Source organism: Panthera leo, chromosome B3 (assembly GCF_018350215.1).
Source record: "Panthera leo isolate Ple1 chromosome B3, P.leo_Ple1_pat1.1, whole genome shotgun sequence".
In the NCBI taxonomy this organism is placed as follows: domain Eukaryota; kingdom Metazoa; phylum Chordata; class Mammalia; order Carnivora; family Felidae; genus Panthera; species Panthera leo.
The window spans coordinates 107,037,573-107,051,457 of NC_056684.1; the positions used below are offsets into that span (position 1 = coordinate 107,037,573).

Consider the following 13,885-nt stretch of genomic DNA (forward strand, 5'->3'; position numbering starts at 1 on the left):
AGGGCACACATGAAGATGAACTTTCTTATGGCATTAACAATAGGCTCTTTTCTGTGGTTATGACAATCTAAACATAAAAATTCTTGTTCCTTTTGCCCTCAGGGATTATCTCAAAGGTTTGCTCTTAGTTTCATAATAAATAGATTATTCTTTTGGTTCAGGGTATGCTTATTTTGAAAGGGTGAGAAAGTCCTAAGGGCTTTAATTATAAATTCTGGATGTCAAAAAGACTTCAAAATTGTACTTAAATAACATTAAATCTTTCAGAAAATACAATAGGTTTTTTGTTGCCTTCTAATACTTGACTAAAGGCAGGTCAACATCTGAGCTAAACCAGTAACCAGATAAAGGGCCAAATGATTGTTATAGAAAATTATCTTCTATTCTTTTTTTCTCAAGGCCATTATACCAACCTGATTCATTATGACATGAATGAGACTTGCTTCATCTGAAAAGTTTTAAAAATAGTACTTTACTTTCTTTTTAAACTCTTATTTTTTCTTTTTAAAGGAAGCAATTTGTATTATTTATGATTATGATTTGTATCTATTATACTGGTATTACCTTAGTTTCCTAAATTAAAAAATGAAATACAGAAATAGATTATTTTAGTTTTATTGGAATTCATCATGAGGTTTCTAATCACAAAAAATCATATACAGATACATTTCATTTATAATTCAATTTTACCTGTTTCTGGGTTCCATTAAATAGAAAGTTTAAATCAGTAGTATACTGTCTAGCTTGCTGATAAACTTTTTGTTTTCTTAAACTGCTCTAAATATTCTGTTAGAGTTCAACATAGATACCAATTTAAATACTTTTACTTCTCAGTAGATTTATAGCCATAAGAAACCAAGATAATTTTTTCCTGTACTTTTATATCCACTTTACCATTCTGTAGAATTCAATTCTGTAATTTATAAAGGTCATCTTAATTAAATCCGTAATTATAAAGATAATTATAAACATTAGCATTGGTTTATTTTATGTATTTTTTTTCCCTCTTTTGGTAATTAAGTGTTTCTTGAGCTCTTACCAGATGGGAAGTTCCCCCTCCCCCCTTTTTTAATAGATTTTATTTTTTAGAGTAGTTTTAGAGTCATAGCCAGCAGCAAGTAAAGAATTCCTATATAGCCCCTGTCCCGCACATGCACGGACTTCCCTGCTATCAACATCTCCAACCAGAGTGGTAAATTTGTTATAATTGATGAACCTACATTGACATATCATTATTGCCCAAAGACCATAGTTTACATGAGAGTTTACTCTTGATTTTGTACATTTTATGGGTTTGGACAAATATATAATGACATGTATCCACCATTATGGTATTGTATAGAATAGTTTCACAGCCCTAAAATTCCTCTGTGCTCTGCCTAGTTTTCCCTTTTTCCTCCCTTAACTTCTGGCAACCATTGATCTGTTTCTGTCTTTGTAGACTTACCTTTTTAGACTGTCATGTAGTTAGAATCATATTCTATGTAGCTTTCTCAAATTGGCTTCTTTCAGTTAGTAATAAGCATTTAAGGTTCCTCCATGTCTTTTCAGGATTTCATAGCTCATTTCTTTTTAGTGCTGAGCAATATGGTCTGGATATACCACAGTTTATCCACTAACCTATTGAAAGACATCTTGGTTGCTTCCATGCTTTGGCAATTACAAATAAAGCTGCTATAAATATCTGTGTACAGGTTTTTGTGTGGACAGTTTGCAGTTCCTTTGGATAAATACCAAGGAGTATGATTGTTAGATAAAATGATAAGAAACTGTCTCCCAAAGTGTTGTGTCATTTTGCATTCCTGCTGCAATGAATGAGAGTTCCTCACATCCATGTCAGCATTTTGGTGTTGTCAGTGTATTGGATTTTTGCCATTTTAAGGGGTATGCAATGGATGTTTTTTATTGAAGTACTGGGACTGATAAAGATGAATCAGACCTAGAATCTGCCCTCAAGGAACACTTTATTAGGTCAAATAGATATGTACATTTGAAATAACTTGGGGCACCTGGGTGGCTCAGTTGGTTAAGTGTCCGACTTCGACCCAGGTCATGATCTCACAGTTTGTGTGGGTTCAAGCCCTGCGTCAGTCTCTGTGCTGACAGCTTGGAGCCTGGAGTCTGCTTTGGATTCTGTCTCTCTCTCTCTCTCTCTCTCTCTCTCTCTCTCTCTGCCCCTCCCTCACTGGCTCTCTGTCTCTGAAAATTAAATAAATGTTAAAAAAAATTTTTTATAGGGTAGAAAGTGGGTAAGTGCTACCAGCATGATATTAGGCAATGTATTGTGGGCATTCAGGGATAGAGAGATTGTACCTGCAAAGTGAGTTATGAAGAAGAGCTGGTGATTAAGCTGGGTATAGAAGGGTAGGCCAGATAAGGATATCCACAATTGTTCTTCGTTGAGGTTGGTACTAAAATATGGATCCTCTGGGAGAAGCAGTATGATAACAGGTTTGGAGGTAGAAAATTACGGGGCCTGTACAGGTGTACAGAAGAAGAGCTGAATTGTGCTACCAGTGGTTTTCAGGCATTGAGAGAAGCAATATACCTAGCATTGTAGATAAAAGTTTAGGCTTTAGAATCAGATAGCCTAAGTTATAATCCTGGTTACAACATTTACTTCCTGTATAACTTGGATGTAGTTATTTAATGTCTTTAAACCTTATCCATAAAGTGTGAATAATAGTAATACCTATCTCAGAAGGTTTTTGGGAGGTTTAAGTGATGTAATTAGGCCGAACCTGGACATAGTGCTTGTCATATGTATATTGTAGATACTTGATACACACACATTATAGATTGTATTCTTCAAGCAAAATTTTGAGGAGATCATTTTAAGCAAACAAATGAAGCAAAGCCTCTCTGGTTGGAATTGTGCAATCTTTCCATTGTTTCTTGAAGAGGCTATGAGGAATCTGCAGAACTCCCAGAGCAGAAAGGAAAAAGCAATGTAAGAGATAAGGTTGGATTTTTCTTTTCTCAAGGCATTGTGGATGCAGAAGCAATGAGTGAACTGAGTGACTCATGACTGAATGACATAATCAGAACTTTGTAGGGTTAATTGGTAGCTGATTCCATTAAAAGGAAGAATAGTTAATGGGACTCCTGGGTGGCTCAGTTGGTTAGGCGTCTGACTTCAGCTCAGGTCATGATCTCACAGTTTGTGGGTTCGAGCCCCACGTCGGGCTCTGTGCTGACAGCTCAGAGCCTGGAGCCTGTTTCGGATTCTGTGTCTCCTTCTCTCTCTGTCCCTCCCCCACTCATGCTCAGTCTGTCTCAAAAATGAATAAACATTAAAAAAAAATTTTAAAAAAAGGAAGAATAGTTTATTTTATTAATTTTTTTAATGTTTATTTTTGAGAGAAAGAGAAAGAGAGACAGAGTGCAAGCAGAAGAGGGGCAGAGAGAGAGGGAGACACAGAATCTGAAGCAGGCTCCAGGCTCTGAGCTGTCAGTGTAGAGCCTGACATGGGCCTCGAACCCATGAACTGTGAGATCATGATCTGAGCTGAAGTCGGACACTTCACCAACTGAGCTACCCAGGTGCCCCACGATAGTTTATTCTTTTAATAAACACTTACTCAACAACTAGAACAGTACTAAATATTGTTGAATGCATGAAGCAAGGATACTTTTAGTTTTTCCCTGTTGTCATTTGATGATATTGTGTCTTGTATTATTCAGTTCATGTGTTTAGGGGTGATCTCCCCAGTGAGAGATCTTTAGTTTCAGTTAAGCGTCTGACTCTTGATTTTGGCTCAGGTCACGATCTCAGCGATTGGTGAGATCTAGCCCTGCAGCAGGCTCCAGGCTGACTGCATGGAACCTGCTTGGGATTCTCTCTCCCCCTCTCCTTCTACCCCTCCCCAACGTGTGAATGCACACGTTAAATAAACTTTAAAAAAAAAAGAAAGCCTTTGAAAGTGTTTGATTTATTTATTTATTTATTTAGTAAAGGGGGGAAAGGCAGAGGGGATGAGAGCACTTTTGGATGGTAGAACTGGAAGGGGATTTGAGGTATGCTTCAGAAATATTAGTCTGACAGCACTGTATATTATGGATTGGTTAGAGTGTAGGGTCAGATGCGAAGATTCTGGAAATAGAAAATGAAGGCAGAGATTATTATACGTTATCCAGGGAGAAATATTATATGGTTTGGTATATTGTCAGGGCACTTTGAGAATAAGGGCAGTTTTAAAGAGATTTTGGTGGTAACTATAGGATTTGGGAACTGGTGTTTGTGGAATGCAAAGGAGAGTGGGTCAGATGAATCAGGTGTTAAGTCTTGGTGTCATTAATGTCATTAATCTATTAATTGGTTTTCTGAAATGCACTTTGAGATGGTGTCAGCTTTTGCTGGCATTTATTTGGTTGAAACTATGGGAAGTGATGAGATTGCCTCAAGAATAGGGAGGGAGGAAAGAAGGCAAAAGCTAGAATTATATAGATTAGTTAGAGGCCAAGAAGAGCCAGAGATGGAAACAGGAAAGAGTAGTTGGAATAGTAGGAGAGAGATCAGGAGAATGTATTTAAGTTAGTCAAGAGAAGGAAGTGCCTAAGGAAGCGTAAGTGATGAACACTGTTGAGTGGCATAGATATTGAGGATGGTAGATTACTGGATTTGGTGGCTTAATAGATGACCTGTTAAATACAAGGAGTAAAATGTGAGCAATTGGCAAAGGTAGTGGAATCATACTGTATTAACTAATGGATCTCAGTTGACTTTCTAAGGGCACTTGGTAGTTTTGAGCCTTCTCCTCTGTTGTGTGTTGGGGTCAGAATGTGATTTATGGGGAATGCTCTTACATTGTATCCTAGCCAGATTTCCTGGTTTACCACCATTATTATTTTCTTTTCTACTTTGTGGTAAAAAAAGGCTGGAGAAGTAGCTAGGGGCTATTGTTTCTCATTTTCTCTAATTTCTCCCAGAGTTTTAAGATTGCATATCATAGAATTGATGTTTGCTTTTGTTTTTTCTACATACCTAAATTAGTCTGGGATATTAACAATGATTATGATAATTTGATGTTCTGAAATAAGGTGGCCTTTGAGGAGATAAAAATGAAATTATTGATCAAATTGGTTTTTAGGGTATGTTTGATGCCTTGTTCAACAAAATAGGTAACGCTATGTTGGGCTCCCAATATTACTTTTCAACTCTTACAGGGCTCTATAATCCAAAAGTCTAGGTACTATTTGACTTTCTCTGTCTGACTTACTTCACTTAGTGTAGTACCCTCCAGGTCCATACCTGTTGTCACAAATGCCAAGACCTCATTTTTTTTTAAATGGCTAATATTCCATTGTATATGTACATATCCCACACCTTCTCTTTCTGTTCATCTATTGACGGACATGTGAATTGCTTCCGTATCATGGCTATTGTAAATGATGCTGCAATAAACAGAGTGGTGCATACATCTTTTGAATTAGTGTTTTTGTTTTCTTTGGGTAAATACCAGGTAGTGAATTACTGTATCATATGGTATTTCTACCTTTACTTTTTTGAGAACCTTCATATTGTTTTTCACAGTTGCTGTATTAATTTACATTCCCACCAACAGTATATGAGGGTTCCTTTTTCTCTGCATCTTTGCCGACACTTGTTATTTCTTTCTGTTTTGATTTTAGCCATTCTGATAGGTGTAAGGTGATATCTCATTGTGGTTTTGGTTTGCATTTCCCTGATGATTAGGGATGTTGAACATCTTTTCATGTGTCTGTTAGCCATTGGTATATCTTCTTTGGAAAAATGTTCATTTAGGTCCTCTGCCTGTTTAAACAAAATTTTTTTTACTGTTTATTTTTGAGAGAGAGAGAAAGAGAGCGCTAGCAGGGGAGGGGCAGAGACAGAGGGAGACATAGAATCTGAAGTAGGCTTCAGGCTCCAAGCTGTTAGCACAGAACCTGATGCAGGACTCGAACTCATGAACTGTGAGATCATGACCTGAGCTGAAGTCGGATGCTTAACTGACTGAACCACCCAGGTGCCCCTCCTCTGCCTATTTTCAATTGGATTATTTGGGTTTTTTTGGTGTTGAGTTGTATCAGTTTTTTATAAATTTTATATATTAACCCCTTATCAGATATATCATTTGCAAATACCTTCTCTCATTCAGCAGGTTGACTTTTTGTTTTGTTGATGTTTTTTTTTCACTGTGCAAAAAGCTTTTTATTTTGATGTAGTCCCAGTAGTTTATTTTGGCTTTTGTTTCCTTTGCCTTAGGAGACACATCATATGATTTCACTTATATGTGGAATCTGAAAAAACAAACAAAAAGTGGAATCAAACTGATAAAAATAGAGAACAAACTGATCATTGCCAGTAGGGAGGGGGTGAGGGGATGGGTAACATGGGTGAATGGGAGTAGGAGATACAGGCTTCCAGTCATGGAATGAATAAGTCATAGGAATAAAAGGTACAACATATGGAATATAGTCATTGGTGTTGTAATAGGGTTGCATGGTGACAGTTGATAGCTAAACTTGTGGTGAGCATATCATAACATTTGGTTGTTGAATCACTGTTGTACATCTGAAACTAATATAACATTATGTGTCAACTGTACTCAAATAAGAAAAAAAAAGAACAAGTAAAAGCAAAAAGTCAAGCAACTATTTGAGATGGTTATTAAAGGAAAGAGTGAGACAGGGCTCACTGTTTCACTTAAAGACATGGCTTAGAGCATAGTTGTTTAGGGTAGATGAAACCTGTTTATAGAACAAGCAGGAAGTAGGGAAAAGTAATTGGTGAAGGGATAGAATAGGTAATAATGGATGGAAAAGATTACAGAAGAAGCCCAGGCAGGTCTGAATTGAATTATGGAACAGGAGAATCTTAATAATACGGATTTTTCTTTTTTTTTTCTTTTTTTTATTTAAACAAAAAAAAATTTTTTTTAACATTTATTTATTTTTGAGAGAGAGAGAGAGAGAGAGAGCATGAACAGGGGAGGGTCAGAGAAAGAGGGGGACACAGAATCTGAAACAGGCTCCAGGCTCTGAGCTGTCAGCACAGAGCCCGACGCCGGGCTCGAACCCATGGACCACGAGATCATGACCTGAGCCAAAGTCGGACACTTAACCGACTGAGCCACCCAGGCGCCCCTGGATTTTTCTTTAGACAGGCTGATGCAAACACAGTAACATGTGGGGTAGTGTGGTGGTACTTTATGATATGAATTTGTATGTACCAAAAGAGTTTCTTATTTTTAAAATTTATTTTTGAGAGAGAGAGAGAGCGTGCACGAAAAGGGGAGGGGCAGAGAATCCAAAGTGGGCTCTGTGCTGACAGCATAGAGCCCGATGCAGGGCTCAAACTCATGAACTGTGAGATCATAACCTGAGCCAGAGTTGGACGCTTAACTGACTGAGCCTCCCAGGTGCCCTGTACCAAAAGAGTTTTTTGGTTGTTATTCAGAGTATTATATTGACACTTTGATTTGTATAGGTAAACTTAGAAGGGAGTAAGGCATTATTTTGAGTCAGAATTATATAAAAAATTATAAAATTATTAAATAATTATACATTAAAAAATCTAACTCATTGAAAATTTATCATCTTTTTTTGTTTTTTTTAATTTTTTTTTTAATGGTTTATTTATTTTTGAGACAGAGAGAGACAGAGCATGAGCAGGGAGGGGCAGAGAGAGAGGGAGACACAGAATCTGAAGCAGGCTCCAGGCTCTGAGCTGTCAGCACAGAGCCCGATGTGGGGCTCGAACCCACGAACCACGAGATCATGACCTGAGCCGAAGTCGGACGCCCAACCGACTGAGCCACCCAGGCGCCCCTACCATCATCTTTTTTGAACATACCTCAGTGGCTTCTTATGAAATAGTTTCAGTCTTAAGTTTTGGTGCCAGTTTATCCTTTACCTTCCTAGTTAATTTTTAACTGCTATCTATATCATTTTATTTATTAAAAATTTTTTTTAATGTTTATTTATTTTTGAGAGAAAGAAAGAGAGCAGAGAAGGGGTAGAGAGAGAGGCAGACACAGAATCTGAAGCAGGCTCCAGTCTCTGAGCTGACAGCTCAGAGCCCGATGTGGGGCTCGAGTGCGAGATTATGACCTGAGCTGAAGTTGGACGCCTAACCGACTGAGCCACCACGTGCCCCTATATCATGCTTCTTTACATCTAGACTATAGGGACCATTGGAATGCGAATTAAACTTGTTTTTGTTTTCTATAAATTATATAATTATATAATATTTTTTATTCTGTTGGATAAATTTTCTCTTTGTAGAGCACAGATTCTTTTCAGTTTTGATTCTGACTAGTATAATAGATCCCAGACTTACTCTTTATATTTAAATAATTTAAGTAATCTTTTATGTACTTTTAAAGTTAGAATGGGGACTTTAAAAATCAAATCTAATATGATTATGACAAACACGTATCTTAGGTTTTCTGGGGTGATTCAGAGATTTAGATATTCTGTGTGATAGTCTGATAGTCTTTGGCTCTGAAAACATAGTTGCTGAACTAGAACTAGTTTCTAAAGTAGGTATTAGGTAAAAGGACATAAATATAGCTGTAAGTAATGACAATCTGATGAATTAAGTCAGTGTGATGAATTTTTTTTATTGTGACTCAAGATTTATATTAAAACTGTTTTTCATGTCATTGTTTCCTTTCTGATGCAGTTTTCAACTTGACCAATAATGTGGATTTGGACAACACCAAAAAGAAAATGGAGATGTACCAAAAGGAAAACAAAGATGTCATTCAGAAAAATAAGTTAAAGCTGGTTGGTTGCTAAGTATTTTCTTCTTTTGCTTTAGAAATGAATGTTTCCATCTGATTCCTGAAAAGCTATCTTCCTCTAAAACTAGTTAAAATTACAAAGAATTTAGCTGAAATCTAGGCCAGAAATACTATGTATATGTATATAGTATTTGTATATGTATACATATACATATGTGTGTATATGTATATGTACACACACATATATATGTGTGTATGTGTATTGTGTGTGTCTGTGTGTATATATATATATATAGAGAGAGAGAGAGCGAGAGAGAGAGAGATGAATTGTGAGCATGCAGAGATTTAATTGTCCAACTTATACAGTTTAGCTGTAATTTTTTTAATGCTGGGCTTTCCAGTTTTAGAGGAAAGCAGAGGTGATTATTTTTGAGGTACTTTGTCAGGAATTTGTGATCATTGGTAAAAATGATACAAGTCATATTTGGATCACATAGCTTGTGTTTTCATCTTGTGTTTAGAGGGACTTTCTCCTTATAGTCTTAGGAGTGTTTCATTTCAGTACTTCTTTCCTGCCATAAAGTTCTCAAGGGATTGACACTACATTCTAATTCCATTCATACCCAGCCTGGCTTCCTTAGAAAGGTGTCTCATTTCTGAGAGGATCAGTGTGACATAAAAATTACTCTTTGCCCAGTAGCTTTCACTGAGTTAGAAGATACATGCAAAATAGGTATTCTTAGGTAACTTGTTCCATTAGTGCCATTTAACTCATTAATAGAAGGATGTTCCTTTTAAGTGAGTACTTTTTTTCATTCAGAGCTTTGAAGTTTTCATTTATTTATTTATTTTTAACGTTTATTTTTGAGACAGAGAGAGACAGAGCATGAACGGGGGAGGGTCAGAGAGAGGGAGACACAGAATTTGAAACAGGCTCCAGGCTTTGAGCCGTCAGCCCAGAGCCCGATGCGGGGCTCGAACTCACGGACCGCGAGATTGTGACCTGGGCCGAAGTCGGCCACTTAACCGACTGAGCCACCCAGGCGCCCCTATTTATTTTTAGAGAGAGAGAGAGAGAGAGAGAGAGAGAGAGAGAGAGAGTTTTTTTTTTTTAAGTTTGTTTTGAGAGAGAGAGAGAGAGAGAGCACGGGTGAGGGGCAGAGAGAGACAGAGAATGAATCTTAAGCAGGCTCCACGCTCAGCCTGATATGGAGCTCGATCTCACAACCCTGGGATTATGACCCGAGCCAAAGTCAAGAGTCACTGAACCTACTGAGCCACCCAGGCACCCCTCATTCAGAGTTTTAAGCTAGGAAATAATAGTGAGTGTTGCAGTAAAAGAATAATCTAATTTCGGTGAACTTTTTCTTCAAATAAAAACTTGCTTGGAATACTTTGGTTGAAGTGAAACGAAACTTTTCTTAGTGGGTAGAGGGATAGGCTGAATTCCCATCTGTTCAGTCTCTTTGTAGTATACCTTAGGCATCTTATTAGAGAATTCAAGATTCCTTAGAGTAATGTTATAAAAACCTGGTTGTGGATGATCATCATTGAAGGGTTTTAAACCAAGTGATAATGTATTGTCTTTGTTAGAATGAATATAGTGGTAAAAAAAAAAAAATGAATATAGTGGTTTTGTGGAGGTTGAATTTGAGAGAATCGAGGTTGGAATTTGGGAAACCAATGGGAAATTATTGCAGTCATGTTGGTGGGTTCAGAGGTGACTTAAACAAAAAATGGAGAGGTGGGATGAATTGGAGAAACAGTTTGAGTTTAAAATAGCAAGTCCTATACTGATGGATTAGCAGTAGGAGGTGAAGGCAAAGGAGGTTGACTGGGTACCGTAGTGCCATGAGGAAGAACACAGAGACCTTTAATTTTCAACCTGTTTTCCTTCTCTCAGTCCATTACCTTCTTCTTCATTCCCACAGTGTTTGATTTTTTAATGATGGCTGTTGTCCCGGTTATTCAGTCAGCTAGTTAGCCAATCAATATTTATTGAGATCTGCTATGTCCAAGATGCTCATATATTCTATTTCAGTGAGAAAATTGAGGCTACCAGTTTCTCATTGTCAAAGATGATGAACTGTTGGTCTGAATCTCACTGGGCCTGTTGGCTGTGTTTGGTGTAGGCTTCTCCCTTGATAGGGAATCCCTCTTCCTTAACTTCTGTGGGGCCACTCCATTCTCCTCCTCGTCCTGCTGCCCTCACCTTCCCCGTTCAAGATTAGGAGACTTAAGCTTTCCTTCCTGACTCTAAAACATGGTTCCTTTCAGTGCTTCTCTCTATGAGTTAACCCTGTATACTAATTACTCTCAAATGTTTCTGCAGCACATTGTTTTTCTCCTGAGCTTGTAGAATTTTACTATGTAATATGTATACATATATGTATATGTATGTATATATGTATATGTATATATATGTATATATGTATATGTATATATATGTGTATATATATGTATGTATCGTTAATAGACATTTATTTCTTGATTATTATAGGCACTTTTAATTCAGCATTCCAGAGTTGAATTTTTAAATGTTTACCATTTGTTTCTCTTGCATTCTTTATCCGAGTGTTCAAGCCACATCTGGTCTGTCTTCCTATACTGTTGATAGTCTCTCCCCATCATTTTTCAAACCTGGTTCCTCCTCTAATTCTATTATTATTACCTTATTTAGAGCTCTCATCATTTCTTATCTGGGTATCGAAATGTTCTTCTAACCAGTTTTCCTGTCTTCAGTTATGATCCCATTGGTCTGAATACTTCACTGCTTCTAATCATCTTTCTAAAGTTATCCCTCAGATTTCCTTAATGACACAGATTTCCTTAGTATGGTTTGATGGATGCTCCATGATTTGTCCTCTGCTTTCCTTTCCAGTTTTATCTAGAGCTTTCCCCCACCCCCATACTTCATGACTTGGATATACTAAGCATTCCAGCTTTATTCATGTCTTTGCACCTTTGTTTTCTCTGCCCATATAGCTGTTCCACTCTCCAATGCGGTGTTTGCCTCAACCTCCTAGGTTTCCGAGAGCCACTGAAATAAATTACTAAAAAAGAAATTTAGAGTCTAGAAGTCTGAAATTAAGGTATCATCAAGGTCATGCTTTCTCTAAATGCTCTAGGGAAGAATCCTTCCTTGCCTCTTCTAGCTTCTGGTGGTTGTCAGAACCTTCAGTACCACTCTGATCTCTACCTTTGTCTCCACATGGCCTTCTCCCCTGTGTGTCTGTGTCTGAATTTCTAGTATGACCCCATCTTAATTTGATTATGTCTGCAAAGACCCTATTTCCAAATAAGGTCACTTTTACATGTACTAGGGGTTAAGACTTCAACATATATTTGGGGGGGGGGATACATTTAACCCATAATACTCCCTATGAAATCTTTTCTTTCTCTGTGTGTCCTTTTATCATTGCAAGGAGAATTTACCACTCTATCAATTCTCTTTTCACTGTATCTTGTTACACTTAATTGAGTATATGGCTCTATTTTACTATGTGGCTCATCTTTTTCTGCTTCTATGCCTCTAATCAAGTAGTTCACTTTTCCAGCCTTCATATCTCAGCCCCTGACTTTTTACATTTATTCCTACTAATCCTTCTAGATGAAGTTTGAATTCTCTTCTCCACTGGGGGGCCTGAATTAGAGTAGCGACCTTGGCAATAGAGAAGGAAACATTTGTAAAATTATAGGGAGCGATGCTAATAGGATGTAGAGACTGATTTAATTTAAGAGGAATGGGAGGGGGAGAGGGAGTAAATAGAGCTAAATTTGCAGTTTCAAATGAAGTTGACTGAGATGTAGGTGTGCACTTTGTGGACACAAGGAATATAGGTGTATGATCACTTTGGGAGGCCAGATGCTAAACTTATTTTGGATATAGTACTGAGTTTGAATTGTAGGTGAAATATCTTTTTGGTTGAAAACTTTGTTTTTTGGGAGTTTATCTAATGTGTGAACTAAAAAAAAATCTAGTAAAGGGTTTTTGAAAAAAATTTTATTTAACTTATTTTTTTAATTTACATCTGTGTTAGCATATAGTGCAACAATGATTTCAGGAGTAGATTCCTTAATGCCCCTTACCAATTTAGCCCATCCTCCTTCCCACAACCCCTCCATTAACCCTCTGTTTGTTCACCATATTTAAGAGTCTCTTTATGTTTTTTTTTTTTTTTTTTAATTTTTTTTTTAACGTTTATTTATTTTTGAGACAGAGAGAGACAGAGCATGAACGGGGGAGGGGCAGAGAGAGAGGGAGACACAGAATCAGAAGCAGGCTCCAGGCTCTGAGCCATAAGCCCAGAGCCTGACGCCAGGCTTGAACTCACGGACTGCGAGATCGTGACCTGAGTTGAAGTCGGACGCTTAACCGACTGAGCCACCCAGGCGCCCCTCTCTTTATGTTTTTGTCTCCCTCCCTGTTTTTATATTATTTTTACTTCCCTTCCCGTGTGTTCATCTGTTTTGTAACTTAAAATTCTCTTATGAGTGAAGTCATATGATATTTGTGTTTCTCTGACTGACTAATTTCACTTATCATAATACACTCTAGTTCCATCCACATAGTTGCAAATGGCAAGTTTTGTTCTTTCTGATTACCGAGTAATACTCCATTGTATCCATATACCACATCTTCTTTATCCATTCATCCATTGCTGGACATTTGGGCTCTTTTTATACTTTGGCTATTGTTGATAGTGCTGCTATAAACATTGGGGTGCATGTGCCCCTTCGAAACAGCACATCTGTATCCCTTGAATAAATACCTAGTAGTGCAACTGCTGGGTCATAGGGTAGTTCTATTTTTCATTTTTTGAGGAACCTCCATTCTGTTTTCCAGAGTGGCTGAACCAGTTTGCATTCCCACCAGCAGTGCAAAAGAGATCCTCTTTCTCCTCATCCTCGCCAACATCTGTTGTTGCCTGAGTTGCTAATGTTAGCCATTCTGACAGGTGTGAGGTGGTATCTCATTGTGGTTTTGATTTGTATTTCCCTGATGATGAGTGACGTTGAGCATTTTTTCATGTGTCGGTTGGCCATCTGGATGTCTTCTTTGGAGAAGTGTCTATTCATGTCTTTTGCCCATTTCTTCACTGGATTATTTGTTTTTTGGGTGTTGAGTTTGAGAAGTTCTTTATAGATTTTGGATCCTAACGCTTTATCTGATATGT

At 37.5% G+C, this 13,885-nt stretch overlaps 1 protein-coding gene across 1 annotated transcript in view; it reads left to right on the top strand.

The window, feature by feature from the left end:
• The window catches only part of MNAT1 (MNAT1 component of CDK activating kinase), a 219,174-nt gene that overhangs the window by 70,010 nt on the left and 135,279 nt on the right, over positions 1–13,885 (top strand). Inside the window, exon 4 of the mRNA XM_042943427.1 lies at positions 8,648–8,751. Within this exon, the coding sequence (XP_042799361.1) occupies positions 8,648–8,751 (104 nt within the window). The remainder of the gene's footprint in view (positions 1–8,647; positions 8,752–13,885) is intronic.